At 38.9% G+C, this 20,937-nt stretch overlaps 1 protein-coding gene across 1 annotated transcript in view; it reads left to right on the forward strand.

Annotated features, from left to right (window-relative positions):
• USP7 (ubiquitin specific peptidase 7) overlaps positions 1–20,937 on the forward strand; it is a 71,582-nt gene that overhangs the window by 21,609 nt on the left and 29,036 nt on the right. Inside the window, exons 2-6 of the mRNA XM_084296201.1 lie at positions 9,706–9,810; positions 15,648–15,846; positions 17,218–17,356; positions 18,083–18,171; positions 18,821–18,929. Of these exons, the coding sequence (XP_084152327.1) occupies positions 9,706–9,810; positions 15,648–15,846; positions 17,218–17,356; positions 18,083–18,171; positions 18,821–18,929 (641 nt within the window). The remainder of the gene's footprint in view (positions 1–9,705; positions 9,811–15,647; positions 15,847–17,217; positions 17,357–18,082; positions 18,172–18,820; positions 18,930–20,937) is intronic.

Consider the following 20,937-nt stretch of genomic DNA (forward strand, 5'->3'; position numbering starts at 1 on the left):
ACATCAGAAACTTGCCATGGATCTGCCAGACCAAGTCTGTAGGTGACTTGGCTTGTGGTTATAGCTGCTATGCTGTAATAGTTACCTTTAAAACAGGTTTAGTAGTTGCATAATTAGGCTAAGAGGAGTCATTTCTTGTGAGCACATTTGATTTAGACTCCTTCACAGCTCAGCACAAAAGCCTAGATTTAGAGTTGCTTGTGTTCTCCAATGAGAAAGAAATACCATTAACTCCACTTTCTTTCTTTCTCACAATCACATAACAGCATTTAAGGTTGTTCTCCGGAGTCTGGTTTGTTTGCCTTTCCTTTTTACTAGGCTGCTCTCAGAACTACTGAGAGCCTGTAACAAGCACATCAGATTTCTGTGGTCCTGCCCTGTGTCCTGCCCCATTTTTCTGCATGTTGCAGTGTGTAAAGAAGAGATGGAACAGAATCAGTGCTAGCAAACCTGTGATGGTAAAGGAAGACCACTAAAAGCACTTCTGAGTCATGGGAAGAAGTGCCGATGGTGTTGGATCTCAGGTGTGAAGTCTCCGATGTGCATAGACTGCACTTCGTCTAGTGTGGAGTGATCTGTTAATGGTGTGGTGGTGGTGTTTTTTCTAAACAGACCCTGGGCAAGAAATTACTGATAGTCCTACTTACAGACAAGGTATGAGGCTAAAAGTGGTCCACGTCGTGTCATCCCCCCATCCTGTGTGCTAGTGTCACTGCAGTGCAAAATCTGTATTATCCACTAATGCTCTCTGCTGGAAAATTGGGTTTGCTTTTAAACTCTAACATGGGCAGACGAACTATGTTTTCAGTTTCAGAAAATCATGTCAGTATTATGACAAAATCAGACTTCCTGTGCCCATGCTACCTCTCCATGCTGCCACTGGTGTCAGGAAAGCTCAGTGTATGCCCAGACAGTGTTTAGCAGTGAGCAGCACAATTAGTGATTCCTGTAAGCACAAATGCATCCTCAATGAGTATTTCAGAAATTAAAGTGATGGCTAATGATGTTTTAACTAGGTTACAAAAGTAACTACACAAAATCATCCTACCTTCCAGAGCTCGTTGTACAAGTACTGTATATAATCATACTAACCCTCATTTTAAGAAAGGGTAAAGTAATATTCTTTATTATTGTTACAAGTGCAAAGGTTTTTTGTTGCTCTAAGTTTGTAGCAAGAATTCAGCCATGGTATTTTGCTTTAATAACCCAGAACTTTAGAATCTGAGAAGTGTACTCAGCCAAGATGATACAGAGGTGAGTTCTGGGTATGTATGTAGCTGACTGACAGGTCAAAATTAGGCTGGCTCAGGTGGTGGAGCCGTATGCTTTTCTAAACTTGAAAGAGAAGTTTATCAGGCTAAAGGGAGCATAATCATGAGCCCCATAATGTGTTCATAGTACTACCCAAATAAGCTTATTTAATTATTAATTTGTATCTCTTTAAAACACAAAGAATGTGATCACAGCACTGCGGCATGCTGAGTGTAGCGTCACAGGTAAACAGAAGTGCTCCGTGATGCTTGGACTGCCCTGGCTTCAGTTGAGAATGCATCATTTTCCCTATGTTAGAAGTTCACTTTTCTTTAAGTAGGTTTTCAGCCCTTCTAGTGATGATTGCCGAAGAGATTAGTGTTTGTTGTTGCAAGAGATAAGTCAATTAATTAGTCAGTAGAGCAGTAAAACATGAAGAGGGGTGTGATACTGGAAAAACACATTGTTTAGGGTGTGTTCAGTAGGTTGGGATCAAGTGCCTTGTCTTCAGCAAAAATGTAATCATGCTATCATCTCTGGAATGCGCAGAGACAAGACTTAACGAGTTAGGATGGTTGCTTCTCTAGCCGTGCTCCTCTAGATGCGTGAACAGAAGGCAGTGAAAGTCCAGTGGTTGTTGCAATAATAGGTCGTGATACTTCTGATGTTTCAGCCTTTCCGTGTCGTGAAAGAAAATTATTTGTCTTGTCAACTGTTCTGTTTACTGTTTTGAGTACTACATAGGAGCCAGAAGCAGTCGTCTTTCCTTTTTCTTCCGGGTCCGGTAGTTTTCTACACGTGTAACCTAAGCTAGCAAAGCTCAGCAGACTAATAAAACAAACTATGGAGTGATTCTCAGCAGACTTTCTCTTGCCCAGATGACTGCTGAGGAGCTTGTGGCACTGTGGAAGGGGTAAAAACAGGTTAGTGAGAGGTTGGCATCTTTCAGAGAAATATCACTGTATTGAAGAAAAAAGTCACGCTGGTATTGTTGCGTACCCCAAGTTATTAAACACTTCGAGCTTTAAAAGTGTGTGAAAATTTTCTTAAAATACGTTGAGAAAGCAATCTGTAGAAACTGCTCCAGCAGAAGTATAAAGTTGTAAATATGTTGGATAATTATAGGTGTGTTGCTAGTGTCCAAGCTGAACTCTGGTTCATGCAGTCTTTCATTTGACACTGAATTATTCATAAAGCGATGAGTTAAACTGCTGAAAGCTGGCAGTAATTTAGTCACTGCTTGGTTTAGTAAATTTGGGGAGGTGTGGTGACTTCTTAAATGGCAGCTTTTGATCCACTGAATAATTGTATTGATAATACCTTAAATGATTTATATATGTCTATAAAAAATTAGTCGCCTTTTTAAGGCTTCAGCATACCGATAAGCATTTTACAAAACAAAATGTTATCTCTAAATATAAGCAATTTGCTGCAGCAACTCATTTATCTGCCTCATTCAGGGAATCGCTTCTATGTAGGCTGTTTGTTCTCAGCTACTTTTCTATTCGTGAAGTTCCATTGTACCTCCCTTTTACTTTCAAGTAATGATAGCTTTCTTAGTAGGATGACGTTTCAGATATTATTTACCATGGTATGTCTCTCATGCACGTTTGGTGTTCAGAAGTTTCTTAGGGGAGTAATTCTGGTTTATCTGAGGATGTAACAATCCTGTAACGTACTAAGATCATACCTTTTTGGATTCATTAGGTACACTGACATGCCATAAAAACACTCTTGCCGTCCTGTATTTTGTCAAAATGTTCTCTTTAACAGGCAGATGTCATGATAGGAATACAAGACAACAGCAATATAATGATTGATCAGTGTAATAAGCGGTGGCTACAGCATTACTGTCTGTCTAGTCATTGTTAAATGTTCTGTAGGCATGGCAGGGATGAGTCTGCTTCCAGGAAGTTTTCCCATCCCAATAATGTTTTCTTCATTTACTGTCTTGCGTAGCATCGTTTCTGACTGTGGGGGATTTGCAATTCAGTCAATAGTGCAATAATTATTTGTTTCAGATGACAGCTACAGGGCAAGAGACTTCTGTATAACTCTATTTTTTTTAAAGAACTAACATTGGCTACTTGTTCTCTCTTTAGTGAATAAATGTCTTTTCTATTTTCTTTCTACTAAATTCGCTAAGGCAAATTTTGAAAGCACCAAGGACCATTAAACAATGGCTCCCTCCCTCACTACACATCATTTCTCCTCCTGTGACCACAACACATTTTGTTTCTTCACGTGCGAGCTCACCTCTTGCCTTCTGATGCTTCTCCTTAGGTTTTACTTAGTGTCCTTTATAGCTTTCTAGTTTAAGGGCTTGCACACAGTACCGTTTGACAATGAATCAAGTAATGAAAAAGGGAAGGAAAAATATAAAAATTAAAAGAAAATGGGGGGGGCACAAATCGCCCACCATATTGCTAATATGAAAACTCTTTGCTGTAATTGCATGATTTTTTTTACAAGTCATGGAAACATCTGTAGCAGCAACAATCTATACCTTCACACCAGTCTTCAGGATCTTACTGATATAGCTACTTTTTTTCCTTCCTCCTCTACCTGGCCGACTTGAGTTCCATCTCTTTATTCCATCTTTTGAAAATGTTTGGGGTGGCACCTGCTTTATTTTTTGGATGCCTTTTGAAAGGCAGTCAAAGTATGGAAATTGGTTGTTGCATTTTCACGTTTTCATTACAGCAACCTCAGAGTGCCTTAAAAAATGGAGCTGTAGCACACTTTTTGCTTAATTTGCTTTCTCCTGAGTCCCTTTGTGCAGGTAAGAAGTAGTGCTTGTACGCTAACTGCAGGTAGGGATTAGAGGCCAAATATTTCCTCTCACATCTGAAAGACTGAATTCTTCCAGAGCAAGCTGGTCGCTTTCTTCCATCCAAGGAATATTTTATAAATCTTTTCTTTGAACAGTTCTAGTTGTTCAAAGATTGGGTGTTGTAAGTTAAGTTTCTTGAGATCACGCAACTTGTTTGGTTGTGTCTGCTGTGTGTTTAACCCTCTGCCTCCTGGGAGTGGTGCCTGGTACTCTGCCTTCACAGCAGGGCTTTCCAGGCTCCTGGGGAGCAGGTCACTGGAAACCCACAGACTTTTTTGTAAACTTCTAGTGTAATTGTATAAAACCCGGTTCCACTGACTCAGTAGACTTCCTGCACACCACTTATGGTTTGGGGAATCTTTGCTGCAGAGGGCTGTGAAGTAACCTGTCTGCACAATCGTTTCCCATGGAAGGTGGATATTTATTCTTTCATCTTCTCCACATTGTTGGAAGTTTCTTGTTTGCTTTCAAGAAGTAATATTCTTTAAGGTTATTGGAATGGGTCTCATCAGTGTCTAGTAGAAGTCAGTGTGGTGGCAGAAGACACGATTATTTAAAATAGCACTTAAAATCACTGAGCTCTGTTTCAGGATGATTTCTAGCAATGGTGTGGCTTTTGTTTGTTTTTGTTTTTCAGCTGTGTGGTATTATCAATGTGGTAGTGGTATTTTGAATCATGTACTCCCTAATGCATTTTAATATAGCTACTTTAAAAAATCCTGTAAAGATACCGTATTTCCCTAAATTGAAAAGGACTTGTGATAAGCACTGTGGACCAGCAGTTCAGCAAAGCTGCCTCAGAAAGTCCTTTTCCAACTTCAAGTGGTCCAATGAATTCTGGCACTGAGATGGAAAGTTGGCCTAGGCTTTTATGTTCAGCACGTGGTTGATACCCTCTGATGCTGGTGTAATCTGACTGCTGCAAGACTGATTTCACTAATTTTTAAGTGAGATTTGCATAGTCCATGTTTTTAAAAAGGTATTAAAAGGCATTTTAAAGTCTTCCGTGAAGTAACAAAGGCTGAGATTCTGGAACACTCAGCAGTGGGGGAGAAAGGCTGGTCTTTTCACTGTTCTCCCCATAAAGGCAGAATCCTGCATCTTGAAGCATCGCAGGGCAGCTCCTGAGGCTGCTGCCAGTAGCAAGCAGCCGTAGGACTTCCCTTTGCCTTGTAAACGCCGGAGCTTCTTGCTTGTCCTTTCTGGAGTAGTCGTGGAGGTTCTGCATGGAGGTCTGTATGAACCATAGAGACACGGGGAAGTCAATGCTGGTGGTTGCCATCATGAGGCAACCATACATGATAAACCATAAGTTTTTAGTGTCACTGCTATTCCAAAACTGTGGTCTGTTTAACCTCAAAAGGAAACAGAATTTTTTCATAACCTGCTACGGAGACTGCTTCAGTTTCTTCTCTCTGGCTGCCAGATCCAAAAGCTAATGAGAAGCACTGTAATCTTTCAAAATGTGAGTACTTGGTATCACACGAGTCATGACTGAAACCTGTGAGGTTAGTAGCTCGCTGCTGTCAGCCTTAAACTATGGCAGAATACTGCTACCAGATAACTGCTGCCATAGCGGGGTCAGTCTGTGGCTTTTGCTTACCTGTGACTGGAAGCACGTTTGCTGCTGAGCTACCTATCCTGTATCTTGGAGATGCATGAAATTCTCCATGTTTTTCAGTACGAATATAACAGGCCTCATATTGTTTCAGAGGCCACATTATCTTGACAAAATCTTTTTTTGCTTTCTCATAAACAGGAAAAAAATACAACATTCTTTGAGTTTTCTTTCCCTGTAGATTTGAATCATTGTGAACAGTAAAACAATAGAGCAATACATCTTACAGTGACACTGAGTTCATCCTACTAAACCAGCTGAATCCATCTGAAGAGCTTTCTTGAGTCCAGGCTTTCTCAATCATTTTGCTATTTTCATTCTGATTACTTAACATTGTGAGTATTTACCTATGTTGATGTTGAGGTCACTGTCCATAATGAGGAGATTTTAAAAAATGCTTTCCGTAAGAGCTGGCATCCTTGGGCATAATTGTAGCTCCAGAGAATTCTGACTTTCGAATAACCACTTTGCTTTCAGGCTTTCATCTGAACTCTTTAGTGATAGACTTCGTTAATGAGTGATGAGTACACAGTAATTTGATGCACAGTAATTCGTGTATGATCCAGTAACTTATCTGTGTAAGGTGACTTGCTTCTCATCACTTTCCTAAACTGTACTGTCATGTCCCACTGTCTTTCTGGTTGCATACGCCAGTTTCTTAGACTTGATTCACTTCAACATTTGTGATCTTTCAGAAAATAAGCAAAAGCTGTTTTGCTCAAACTTGCTAGTATCTGAAGTGTGTCTTTTCAGATGCTAACAGAACCTCCAAACTGCTGAAACCCTCTTCGAACATCCGGAGCTGTTTTGTTTCTTAGTAATGCAGTAGCATGAATAGATAGAAAACTGCGTACAACCCTCAATGTTTGACTTGTCATCACTGTTTGTCATGTCCTACATTCTTTTTTCTAATAATACAATATCTAAACAGTTGTAAGTGTTGCATTTTAGGAGATAGAAAACAAGTGTTCTTTACTGACACTGTCTAAAGTATTGGAGGCTACAGTAATTTAGTATTTTGTAGTACTGTATTTCAGGAGTTGAAGACACTCCTTATTCATAAGGCCATTTTATGCTTTGTTGTACTACCTTCTTCATTTATGTGGTTTATGTTAAATTTTGGTTGATTATTTTGTGCCTTTATTTCAAGGATACAATTACAACTGTTTGTTCTGGTCTAGGAACTGACGGGTGACATGACTTGGGTGGTGTTGACCCAATGTGGTTTAAGCTGTGCTGAAGACAGCAGTGTGTTCGGGAGGAAGGCCTTCCTGACCTGTGTGGACAGGTGTTTTTTCTTCATCCAGCCTTGTACAATGCTAAGAACTCTTTGGCTTGAGGCTAAGAAAAGTTTTGGGTTTTGGTGGTTTTTTTTTGTTTGTTTGTTTGTTTGTTTTTGTTTTTTAATTAAATCTTGGTGCAATTTGACATTTCTTTCCTCTTAAGGACAACAGAGAAAGACATCAATACTTCAATGTTTGGTTCAAAAACAAATGTTGTCATACTGCTTGCTAGCAAATCTCTTAAACAAGGTCTGTGTTTGCTTTGTGCAAAGCATTTACAGTAATTGTTGAGTTTTATTAGAAATCATAAACTTCCTTTATTCACAGCAGCCGAAAACATTTGTTACTATTATCTGTCTTCCCTATCTTAAGGCTGTGTTACAAAATGTGTGTCAATATCTGTCAGGAGAAGCAGCAGCAGCATGCATTGTGATTCAGTTTATCTTATCACTAAGTAGTATCTCTCAGAAGCTGCATCTCTTGTATCTTTTCAGTTGATTGCTTTTGCTGTGATAGCCTGTGTTTTCTCCCTGCACGCTGCTCCCAGGCGTGCGGATCGTAGAGCGGTATCTCACAGACAGCTCTAGAGTTGGCTAAGGATGGATATTTCCCAATAAAACATGATTTCAACATTTAAATTCTCTGCGAGAAAAATAGTTTGTTGGTGAAGAACCAGCTATTCCTCAACGGTTTGCTTCAATTTGTTTCTGGATATGAAGTTAGCTTGATGGCAACTTTGATACTGGGCTTTGTTCCAGTTCGGTGTGTGAGCAGGGGTATGGCTGCGAGCAGGCTGGGTGCTCCCAGGGAGGAGAAGTGACCCAGAGGATGGATGGCTTCCTTCTTAGGCTTGTTCCGTGCTGTTAAACAAAAAAGAAAAAAAAAAAAAAAAGAAAAAAGAAAAAAAAAAAAAGGCAGGAAGCTGTGGAAATAAACTTAGCGATCTGTACTTTTTACTCTCCTTTTTGTCACCCTCTTCTTGAATTGCAGCAGTTTAAACCTCTCCCTCCCTGATTCTGTTGCAGTTGGGTTCTTTTTATTTGAACTTTCTGTGCTGTAGCGTTGCTGGTATTGATGCCTACCAGCATGGGCTTCTTTAATCTTCTGCAAACCTCTGTCTAGTGCAACCCAGACTTTGCTTCATAACCGATCCTGCTATCATCCTTCTCAGGAGAGGTGAGGAAAGCACACACTTTAGTCTGGGCACTGCATGCTGTGCATCTGCAGCATTTAAATAGCACTCACGCCTCGGTGAGATGTGCTGTAACCCACCAGGCCTCTGATAGTCAGGGGTCAGTGTCACAGTTTATGGTCGTTTGTGTCTGGTCCAGGAACAAACCTCAGGTGGGTTTCTGCTGATGCCCAAGGCAGAGGCTGTTTGTTCTGGGGGTTTCCTCGCAGAGCTGCTGCTGCAGTAACACCAGGGTAGGAACGCCTGTCGTTTGCATCTCTTTCCTTCTGTACTGTGAACTGCAAGAAGGCAGCAACACCCAACGTGGTGGGAGGATTGAGGCAGCCCAATGCTACCTTGCTTCTCACTGAGCTGGCAGCAGCTTTGGCCTCAGCTCTGGCTTCTCAGGACGTCCAGGGTCGGTGAGCATCGTGCAGCGAGTGCACGTTCTTCTAGTCGCTCCTCTGGCACGAAATGGGCAAAGGGAGAGCAGTGGGTGGAGGAGGGGCCCGAGTGACCTGTCCCCTGTCCCAATCCCCCCAAACGCCCAGTCCCCAGCCCCGCTCCTCCCCTGGGCACTGGGGGCTGTGGGTGCCCGGGCCAAGCAGGTACTGCTGTCCAAGGTGCTGACGGGGCGCGGGGAGGCGCCGGGTGGCCGCTGACTGGGGGCTGCCCACGGGCTTCTTCCTCTGGGGTCATGTGTGCCCATGGGCTGGCAGCAAAGGAGGGCCGAGTTTTGATTCCGTAATGGGAAAGCGTTTGTTCAAGAATGTATATGGAGGAAAAGCACATGGCAGTAACTGCTGAAGTGATCAGTCAGCTTCTGGTGCTGAGCAGTGCAGCAAGGTGGTGTTCTGTTGTTGGGTTCATCGGGAAGATGCTGAAGCAATTCATCTCTGAAACTCTGTTCTATGATTCACAGAGTTGTTTCACATCTCCTGTTTTAGTGGCATTTACATGTTTAAAATGGTTATCATAGCAAAACTTAGTAGCAATAGTGGCTAGAAACTGCAAAATCTTACCTCTAAGATGATCCTGAGAGGGGAAAGGATTTTCCTTCCAAAGTTTTCCAAGTAAGATTTAAAAACACAACTTTGATTAAATGTTTAGTTTTCCTTTAAAAAGCAGTGGCACTGAAGAAGCCTTGAAGTAGATTGTTAATGTACATGTCTGATGTTAGAAGTATATCTGTAAAAAGGTGGAATGGCAGGAAAAAAAGCCATTTAAAGGTTCATTTTTTTTTTTTTTTTACAAGACATGATTAAGAAATACTGAGTGTAAGGCCATTTGCAAGTTTAAGAATCAAGTTGTTTTTTATATTTGTGTTCTGTATTAACATGGACTTTTTGCTCAATCCTTAAGTGTCTATCTCTTTGAGGAATTTTACAGTTAGATGCATACCTGTGCAATAGTTGCACTACAGCTTCAGTGGATACTGCTCTGCAGGAAGAAGCGTGCCTTTTGTGTCTTGTCTATCTCGTAAACATTGCTGGAGATAGAAATGTTAATACAGATGAATAATATACATATTTTTATTTTTCTGTGTTAGCTGGAGATGCAGATGATCCTCCAAGAATCACTCAAAATCCTGTCATTAATGGGAATGTAGCAATGGCTGATGGACATAACAACACCGAAGAAGACATGGAAGATGGTATGTAAATATTTGATGAAAACATGCAGCTTGCTTATTTCTTTATTTTTAGGAGTTTAAGAACAAAATGCTCCATGTCTTGTGTGTCCTCTAAACTACAGCTCACTAGAAAATCAAAGCCTCAGTAGTTACTGCTTTTTTTCTGTTTAGGTGTTCTTATGACCTAGCTATACAGTAGGATTAGGCATCTGAGGGTTTGTTACTTGTTTTTCTTTTTTCATTTAAAAATTGCAGGAAGTGATACTGTTTGTTGTTATATTTTGTGATATATTCCTTTAAACACACTGCAGCTGGTGCTTTGCTGAATTGTAATTTTGTCAGTTATGCAATCCCTTCAGGACGTTTAGAGTCCTTATCTGTCCTATGCTGTTGTCAGGTGGCAGCTGTGATCAGTTATGATCAGTCACTGCTAACTATTCGTCTGAGGAACACTTCTCCCCCCAACTCTCATGCACTTTCATTTGTGATTTGCAAAGGAACGAGTCTGTACTACTGCCCTGTTAATGAAAGGGGAAAGCAGTTAGGTTTTTAATTTTTGTTTGGCTTGCTAAATAAAAATTAAGGTGTAAACTTTCTTTCTACTATAAGTAGATATGTATAACCTTACTTAAAGAAAGATAACACATTTTTAATTCACTTAAATCTGTTATATCTAGTGAAGAAAGTATGTAATACTATTTCTTATCATAAGATACTAGGAGGAGAAACTGCTCCTGTTTCAAAGAACTAAAAATTAAACTGGGGGAAAGGAGACAAAATCTGAATGGGACCTGTTTCTCTCTGATTCTCTGTCCCATGCTGTCTTGTGAGAGTTAGGAAGTCTTACGTACTCAAAGACATGCTGAAATATTTGTGGGTAGTGTTTTGTGGTTTTTGTTTGAGAAAAAAACACAAATTGAGTGTAAAGGGCAAAAAAAGTGCTTGCTGTCATGTGTTCAAGGAACCCAATAGCAGATGGAATGCTGATAAAAAACGGTAGTGTTCCATGAACAGAATATGGTTTAAATTCAAGACAGAAACATCTCATGGTTGACTTGCCTCTGTAACACTGGCAAAGATAAAGCTTCCTAAGATCAGATTATCGCAAAAAAGTAAACATGATGTCTGTTTAGCTTATGTTTTTGTTGTTGTTTTTGTTGATTGTCATTCAAGGGGGCCTTTGATTTCTCAAATCAGCAATTCAAGAGTAATTAACCAAGACTAAAAGAGATTTTTTTTTGTCTTGATCAAAACCAAGTTACCTGCTGTTAAAAGATGTTATGCATCTTTTTTTTGGGTCCTGGTATTTGGGTAGCAAGAGGAGATCAAGTGGATTGACTGGCAAGGATGGCTCTGAATTTCATGCTCTTGGTAAAAGTGTTTATAGCTAGAAAACCTGATAGCAGTGAACCAGTGTAGCCAGTAGCTAATATTATTGGTCAGTTATTACAAAAAATTTTCCAGATGTTTGACCGCATATACTTGCACAAATTAAGCAAAAGGAAGTTAAGCTGCTGAAGCAGCTACTGAAGCCCAGGCTGCATCAAAGATGGCAAGTAATCAGCTATGCACCTCTCTTCATTCAGAATGACGTTGACTTTTTAATCAAAAAGCTACAGTAACAAAGTTGTCATCTACCAAATATTTGAGTTATCTCAGACAATCAGTGTGCTGCTGTAGGAAAAGAAGTATCTGAAAGCATTCAGCAAAAGGCTTGTGAAAGCTTCTGTGTTTGTGGCAGTACTAATGTCGTGGTGGACTTCAAGTTTGGTCAAGAGCTTTGGTCCATTCTGCTGTGGGACACCTTTCAGGGGTAAAATGTGATGATTTAGCACTACTCTGGTATTTCTTGACTGTCATGTTTGATTAAGGAGTGTCTGGATACGTCTTGGTGTTATGGTACTTCTACATTGACACAGATAGAAAGTAGGGTTATTGCAAAACATAATTGCAAAAACATTCCTGAAGACTTGCATCACATAAGTGAATGATGCCCTTTCCAAGCCTTGTAAACCAGATGAGTTGCTTGTTGTTGCATTACTTACACATCAGTGCAATTGCTGCCTTGCTGTTTGTTCCTAGGCTATCCTGGTTTGCAGCATGGTGTATATGCGTAATGGACAGCGTGGGAGATTCACAAGATAGGAAAAATGCAGGGAGGAGGCACTGGCCTCTTTAAACATGCTGTTTTCCACTGCTGTTTTTTGTAGCAGTGAGACCAATCTGAGCTGAAAAGCAATGCTTGAAGAGAATTCAGACACTGCTTCAGTAAGAATATTCACAAGTGAGTTAAATGGTTTCTGCAACAGCGAAAAGCAGGATAAAATGTTGATGCTGCTTACTGGATCATAGAGACCAACTTTCTAGTGAATTTCTGAGTTCAGGAAACTTTTAAGGTGATTTTTTCCTCATGCTTAGACCACAAAAAAAAAAAAGACTGATAAAGTGGGAAAAGTGCAGCTTTCATCCCTTTTGCTAGGTAGCTCACTGTTGGCATTGTAACATGTGATTGGGGCAGCAGTGGACCGCCAACTGGACTTTCAGACAGAGCTTTATTCTTACAAGGGGTTTGACTGTAACCTGGTGTTGCCCTGTATGATGTCTTGGCAATTAAAAAGAACCAGCTGAAGGAGTGTGCCATGCTTTGTACAGACAAGGACTCCATGAACCAAGCCTTGTGAGGTGGAATAGCAGTTTTGCAAATATATGTATACATTTGCAAATAATAAAAAGGGGGCTCTGATCAAATTTGTTTTGGAAGTGCATCAGCATTCCAACCAGTAAATAGAATAAATTCCCTCTGAAGCTGAGGTTCAGGCAGAAGGTCCCTAGCGAAATAAACTCACAGCATTGAAATTACCCACTGAGTCTCATTTTGGTGAAGAATTACGGAGGCTAGGAGGGTTTCAGAAGCATAAGTCTTAGCCATATGCTAGTATTGCATGCTGTATTTGGATCACTATTGAAATATTCAGAGAATATCCAGTCAATTTCTCCATTAATAATTCACATTCAGAATATTTTAATGAGCCCAGTGTACTTTAAAGGTAGCAACATCTACTAAGAGAAAAATCTGCTTTTCTCAAAGGTAAAAATACTTAAACATGTACAAAGTCTTGAAACGCATCATGTTCTGTATTTGGATCTCTGATTTGAAGGATCTTTGTTGTATCACGATGTAAAGCGTGACATTCATCTCACTGGTGACCAAACCTTTTCCACCTACCAAACACAATCCATTGCATGGAATTTCAGCAGGCATTGTTAGCTGGGTCTGTTCTTTTTGTCTTGTGTTTAAGTTCATGTGTCATATTTGTATTTCAATGATTTATGAAAGCCTTACTTGCCAGTCACTAAGAAATTATCCTGCTGCCAGTTGCAGCCTCTTATTAGAAGTTGTTGGATATGTTTGTGGTGTTGAATAAAGGTTTTGCTTATGTGCTCAATATATTAATCAGACTTAGCATTTAGAAATTTCTTTTAAATACAATTCTTGTTTTTAATCAATTGCACTTGTTAAAAATGTGGACTTTCTGGAAGGAAAATAAGGTTGTTGTTTTTAGGGATTGTTTGTATTCATAAAGAAACTTCTATTTTAGGGTTGACCTTTGCTGCGAGGTTGAATTTCTGTGGAGTGGTTTCTAGTGATTGTTCAAATATTCTACCGAGAAGAGTGCCCTTCCCTGGTGAGGTCTCACACACAGGCTTTCCTGAAAAGAATCAAGAAATACAGGCAAACTTGCTCTGAAGCATCTGCAGATGCTGCGTGGGCTGCCTTTTTTTTTTTTTTATTATTTTTTTTTTATTTTTTATTTTTTTAGCAGATAACGTGGCAGCACTGCTGCATCCTTGTACTGAAGTGCTCTGAAAGCTGCATTAAGGGAGGCAGAAAGCAAACTTGGTCTGCTCGTTTTTCGGACGCCTAAACCAAGTCCAAAAGGACTGATCTTGGTAGTGAACAGGGAGGCGTTCTCGAGCTGTTCTGAGAAACATGATGCAAGACTGATTCTTAAATTGTTAACTCTTTGAAGGATTTTCTTTGTGTCTGCAAAGAAGCTTGTAAGCGTGGAGCTGCTTTGCTGGTAGAACAACAGCTGCCTGAATTCTCTCAACAAGCAGTGAGTAAAATGGGTAGGAAACAGGTGCAAAGTAGGTGATAAACTACTGGTTAGCTATACTTGTGTGTAGGGAAAAGGAGGAGAAGGCAATCCTTTGAACTCTTCTGTTGTTGAGGAAGCTGAGAGCACTGAGTATTACCAAGACTATTACAGGTGTGGAGGGGAGAGGAAGCAGATCGGTTGGCTGGTTTCTGTTGTAGTGCTGCTACTTTTGAGATCTAATTAGGAAAGCTTAGGGATAATAAGACCAACTGTTGTTGCCAAGATCAAAATCAGCAGTAGAATAACTGCTTGGAAAGAAAACCATTTTGCAAGGGCGAAGAATGAAACCTGTCAAAGCTTCTGCACAGTTAGGGACAAAATTTGTAATTTTCTTTGTGAAGTGTATAATCTTTACACTGTTGCATGTTGTAATCAAAAGAGTTTAGTTTCTTAAACAAGGTAGCAACCAGGACTTGCCTGCATTAAAAAAAAAAAAAAAAAAAAAAGCACCATTCAACACAATCTTTGGTGTTACACAAAGCATTCCAAGTGAAAGACTGCTTTGCAAGTACCAAAACGCAACCTTTGTTGTATACTGTGCACCTTGTCACTAATTTCATGGTCCAGTTTCTGGTTCCTTGTACCTCAGTGCTTTTGGCTTCGGGTGTCACTGCATGTGACACATCTGCTCCAGTTCTGCACCCCTGTGGGTGACATGGGAATAACGTTGGGACCCCGCATGCCGTGTGCCACCCTCTGTGCTGCTCGTACTTACCCACACCCAGAAGCAAATCTTGCCATGTTCTGCAGATGTTAAGTTGGAGCCATGAAAGTAAAAGGAGGGGAGTGTCACGTGCACGCACTGTACGTGTTCCTTGCCTTGTGAAAATGTTGAGAGAAGTTGCAAGTTTTTTCTCCCTATATACAATATGAGGCATGTCACAACAAAAAAGAGCCCAGTCTTGTGCCTTCCTGAAGCTGTCGCAGTCTCCAGCACCCTGTTACAGCTTTGTACAACAGAAGTGGAACAGATTGTGGTATATGAAGAAGCCGGGATGTGGGAAGAAGGCAAAATTAGTTTGTGTGTCAAAATAAGCAACATTAAAAACTGTCTGATTTAACTTTTAGACCGCTAAAAATCTCTAAAACTTGCATACAACAAAGAGCAACAGGACCCTAGTCTTGAAAAAATTCTTCATTTATCTGATAGGAAAGTCAAAGAAAAGTATGAGGTTGATGTGTTTTAGAAAAAATACTCTTGCAACCAGAAACCAGCTAAGTGGTGACTTGGTATTGACAGGCCAGTAGAACAGATTGTGAAAATCCTTCAAATGTCTTGGTTCATGCCAACAACTGACTTGAACTGATCTGTGAAGACACTGCAGAACAAGGGGAGGTAGTGGGATGTGATTTTTGTTGTAACGCATTTGATATTTCTGTCTTACTGTACCTACAGCTTTAGAAAAAATCAAGTGGTAGCAAATTCTAGTAATAAAATGATTTAAGAAGAAACAGTACAGAAGGAATGTGTCTTTCAATGTTGTTTTCCTGAATGCTGTTGCAGTGTGTTTTTCAAAATAAGAAAATTGAAACTTCAGTTGCTAAAGAGTTAAACGACACTGGATTTTGGACTTTTGGTTGCTTTCACAATCTCACTACAGAAAACACACCCATGTTGCAGGATTTTTGAAAATTATTTTGAAGGGCAAACCATCAGATCTTTCAAATGCTCTCTGCATGTATTTGTGTACTTTACAGATACAAGTTGGCGATCAGAAGCAACATTTCAGTTTACAGTCGAACGCTTCAACAGATTGAGCGAGTCAGTTCTCAGTCCTCCCTGCTTTGTACGGAATTTGCCATGGAAGATCATGGTTATGCCACGACTCTACCCGGACAGACCACACCAAAAAAGTGTAGGATTCTTCCTACAGTGCAATGCTGAATCCGACTCCACGTAAGACACTTTTAATTATTTTACAAGTCTTCATTTGATACTACTTAATCTGTATTGCAAGAAATGAAGACATCTGTGGAAAAAGAAATATCTACCAATCTTTCTTTGAGAGGAAAGAATGCTTGTCAGATTCTGAGTCATGTCCTGTCCCGCCCTCCCTTCGAAAATAAAAATAAAATAAAATAAAATAAAGTGGCGTATAAGTCTTTAGGCAAGTTTGTGGTAGAATTTATATATAGGTCTGTTTGATTGCTGGAGGGAAGTCTTTGACTGACAGTTGTCTTAGCATGTGAGAAGTCCTGAGTTTACTTCAAATTGAAGAGCTGCTGGAGTTTCAGTAGCCTTGCTGAGCTATAAATCCTGCATGTAAATAGCATGAGCAGGTAATTCTTAGCAGCTGAGGCAGAACAGTGCATTGAGGTATCTCCTAAACAGAGTTCATTGCTCATTGGCCAATATGAGGACATGGACATGTTCTTAGATTCCTTTATGCCAAACAAAATTGGCTATCTTTTACCCCTTTGGCAAATAATGCAGGAAATTAGGAAGGTAAATAAAATTTCTAGGCATTTACTGCACCTTATCCAGCTAGAGAGCAGATGTCTCAAAGGTATCTTTTCCAGTAAGATAACTTTATTCTTGCATGAAATCTTGCACAGTTTGCAGCTCAGTGCATAACAGCAGTTGTTTTTTCACATCGTTTTTGTAACCTAAGAGGTGAATGCTCATCTCACACACGTTTAATCACAGGGAAAGAATAATGTGATCTTTAAAAGTATATCAAACAAGGCACAGCTGATGGAGCACTCGTGCCACTGTATGAGACAGTGACAAGGCATTGTTTGAACTGTTCAGTCTGATTGTTTTGCATAAGCGAGATGAATTTTAACAGGACTGGTCACAATGAAATGCTACTGAAGACAGATTAAGAGGATAGCGGAATTTATCTGGTGGGAGGGAACGCAGAAGAATCTCTTCCTTTCCTTAGAGGCTGAGTTACCACACTCTGGAGACACCAAGACCACCTTCAGTTGGCTTACCCATCTGTGCTGAAGTAGGTTAGAAACAGCTTACCTTGAGATCAGTTAGCTTCTTAAACTACTGTTACCTGTGCTTGCCCAGCAGTACTTTATTAGTAATATTGTTGCCTTAAGAGAACCTCTGTTGCAGCTTCAGGTTCATAACGCACCCTCAGAAGCCCCCAGGAATTCATACCCTTGAAAATAATTAACCAAATCTTAACATCTAATAAGAAAAAATAAAAATGTGAAAGTAAGGTACCAAAAAAAAACCAACCAACTAACAAAATGTTTTAATGACTATAAAAAGCTGGTTTTGAATGAGTTTCAAATGTGTCTTCTGTGTTTATAGGTCGTGGTCTTGTCACGCGCAAGCAGTTCTCAAGATAATAAACTACAAAGATGATGAAAAATCATTCAGCCGTCGTATTAGTCACTTGTTCTTTCATAAGGAAAATGACTGGGGCTTTTCCAACTTCATGGCCTGGAGTGTAAGTATTTGGACCTACATTAATCTATTATGTTATAGATACAATATTGAACTTGCACTCCTGGATCCTGAGATACCTATAGATTTTTTTTTAAGCTGTTTTTTAATCATTGCTGAAGATTTATTTTCAGTTTCGTATGAATTCCCGTACTTAGTTATTATAGATTGATTTTACTTTCAGTATGACATAAACATTCCTTCACTGTTATTTTCTGTGTATCTGAATGCCTATTGGGGGGAAGGGGGAAGTGGCATCATCATTTTGAAGCAATGCAGACTTTCTTCTGTTTCCATGTGTTATTTGTATATGTATATAGATACCTTAATACACTAATAATACTGCTAAGGCTTATCTTAAGTTGAGACAGCTTTTTAAGCCTTTTCAAAGGCTGGCCCTCTAATCTTTCATCTGGCTGGAATAATGTTCTTCAAGTAGAAGCCCAACTTCTGATTACGGATTCTTATTATCTACAGGAAATTGAAATAGTACTGTAAAACCTTAAAAGCCAGGAACGAGTTTCCTGTATTGAGACATTAAAAAAGAACTAAGTGTATTAAGCTGAAAAACAGCTTTGCCAATGTTCTTCTTTTTTCCCTTCAGTTTATTATTACTGGTAGGTTAGGCTTGGAAATTAGGCAATGCCTAACTGGATGCTTCACGACAGTGATCTTGTAATATAGAGAAGTTCTGCAGTTCTCATATTCCTGTGTCATTCTGGTTTTACAGGAAGTTACTGATCCTGAAAAAGGCTTTATAGAAGAGGACAAAGTTACTTTTGAAGTCTACGTTCAAGCAGATGCTCCACATGGAGTGGCGTAAGTATCTTTGTTCAAAAATAATTCTTAATTTTAATATTTTTACATCATTGAGGTTTTCAAGTACTTTGTTATTAATAGTTGTAGCTTATTAGACACTTTGTCACATTTACTTGATTATTTCTCGCAAGCAGTATTTTTCGTCAGTCATACACATTTTTGTCAAGATTAAACTTCAATTTATATTACAGTGTTGTAGAACTTTTACTTCTGTACAAATTAATTTGTGATTTAATGTGTCTGCTAATGTAGCCTCTATATTTCTGGTCCTACAACTGATAAGAGTTTCAGATACAGTCAGGTGACTCTCCTATCTATCTTCCCTTGGTTTACAGTTTTAAAACTGCTTTGTCTGAGTCATTCTGCTTCACGTCACTTCTAAACAAATTGGTTCTACTTGAATGCAGACTTGCTTTTAAAAGGATAGCTTTGGATTTCAGTACACTTTCATAATAAATATTTTTTCCACCATATAGAGCATCTTGACAAAGAAAATCTAGCAGGCAGTAGGAAAGCATATGTAGTCTGTTTTTTTGAACCTTAAGTAATAGTGAAGAGTAGCTGATACCTACCAGCAGTGCTACCTTAGAAGAAGTGCTCTTTACAGTTAATAAAATTCTTTTTTTTTTTTTTAACTGCTGTTTTCCAGGTGGGATTCAAAGAAGCACACAGGATATGTTGGCTTGAAGAACCAGGGAGCAACTTGTTACATGAACAGTTTGTTACAGACTTTATTTTTCACAAATCAACTACGAAAGGTAATTAGTATGTGGAAAAAATGACATTGCTAATTGAAATATCTAGAACATTTATATTTAAATGCTTCAGAATGCATCTCTATTCCTTTTGCCTTCTTTATCCTATTACGGAAGTGGTGACATGCTGATGCATGTCTTGCTTCCTGCACTTCAACCCCAAGTTTCCTTTTCTAGTTTGAGCATAGGCTCTTGTTTTTTTGTGAATGTAGTCAGAATACCTGGTAGAAAAACCTGAGTGAAGGGGTGTTTCCTAGACCTTCTTATGTGCGAATGTTGCTTTGAATTGTTGAAGGGAAAACAAAGACTGATTCTACTTCTTGCAGTTGGGAGGAAAGTAATTTTCCTTTCTTTAAATAGTTAAACTAGAAAACTTACTTATGACTTCTCAGCCCATAAACAACATAAAAAAATAAGTACGTCCTGTGAGGTTCATTTGTTCTGTCTTTTAATTTATATTGTATAGCTGAATTTTCTGCTGTTGTGGTTTGAATCTTTGTAGTTATGGGAAAGCATTATAATTTCAGCAATTTAAACAGCTTTTATATTTGCTTCATTCATATGTTTTCTTATTTACTGCAGATGGTACTTCTTTGCTGGAAGGAGTAAAATTTTGGAGTATGCGTTTAATAAATATTTCACTGAAAAAGGATGAAATGCACAAGATAATGTTTAATTTCAAAATAGTGCAGTAGCCTTAATGGGGTAAAAAACGTAAATTACTTTATTGAAGCGTGGCTAGTTAGAAGATTATACTACTTGGTACCATTTAGTTTATTGGAGTGTCCTATTGATCCTACTTTATCCTTCTATTGTTACTAGTTACTATTATTCTTTACAAATAATAATAATAAACACTTCACTCTCAACTATTTTTGAAGTTTATTTTGCCATTCTTAGTGTTCTGTTGTATTTTGTTCTTGTAGTTTTACCTAAGTTTTTTGTGTTCTTGCCATTTGCACCTGTTGTATCTCTTAGTGAAAATGAAGAATTCTGACTTCTTTTTTGTGTGTGCTAGGTTGTTCCATTAAGCTTTCTCTTCTCCAGTACCTATTTCTCCTATACCTATTCTTCACTGTGATACAAATAATAATGATAAGACAGTGGCCTGTAAGAGCCCCAGTTGGGATTTTTTTTTTCTCTTTTACAGTGTGCTGCTTACTCTTCAGAGTTTCAAAAAAATGGCATGTTGAGCTTCAGTAGACTGTAACTGAGATTTTACCAATGCCATGCACAAGAAATAAGTACTTGACTTGTGTTATGTTGTGCACCTGTTTCTTTTTTTTTTTTTTTTTTTAACAAGAGGTGTAACTTACCCATTCAGCTTATTTGTTATAATGCCTGGTTTTTGCTCAGCATTCGTAATGTTTGTGCATTTTATTTTTTTTTTTTGGAACAACCTCATATTTCTTGAAAGAAAAATGTGTTTTTATAATAGCTACATCTAATCCAATTGAGTGTTTCCTTTCTAGAATGTCTTGCAGTCAGTAAATCAGTATGTACCACAAAGAAAACTTGTTCTGTGACGAAATGCTTTTTGTGATACAGTTTTGTTTCAATTGAACTAGTCTTCTCAGGCATTCCCCTGCACTTCTTCCCCAGGCTGTAAAATAAATACCAGCTGTTAGGGATTGTTAATATCTGGATAGCAACCATATGAGAGAGCTTAATTTACTAGCTGGTAACTGCAGATACCTTAATGGAGATGGTACTGGATGCCTAATTCTCTGCTTATTCTTCAGATTTTCAGAGTCCCCCAAACCAAAAGAACCAATAGTGGTTGTTTTAGGCAGTTTTTGGTACTCACTTGCTGTCACTACAGATAAAGAAGAATCACTACCTATCTGGTCTGAAAAACCAACCAAACAAACAAACAAACATGAATTTCTACAACATATTTATTTTCACTTTGAACAAATTTGTTCCTTTAAAAACAGCTAATTATCACCAATTCCATTATTTCTGTTAATCCTCCATACTTATGAGAAATAATTATTTTTTTTTACTGTTA

This window comes from Netta rufina (assembly GCF_964035555.1).
Source record: "Netta rufina genome assembly, chromosome: 15".
Classification (NCBI taxonomy): Eukaryota; Metazoa; Chordata; class Aves; order Anseriformes; family Anatidae; genus Netta; species Netta rufina.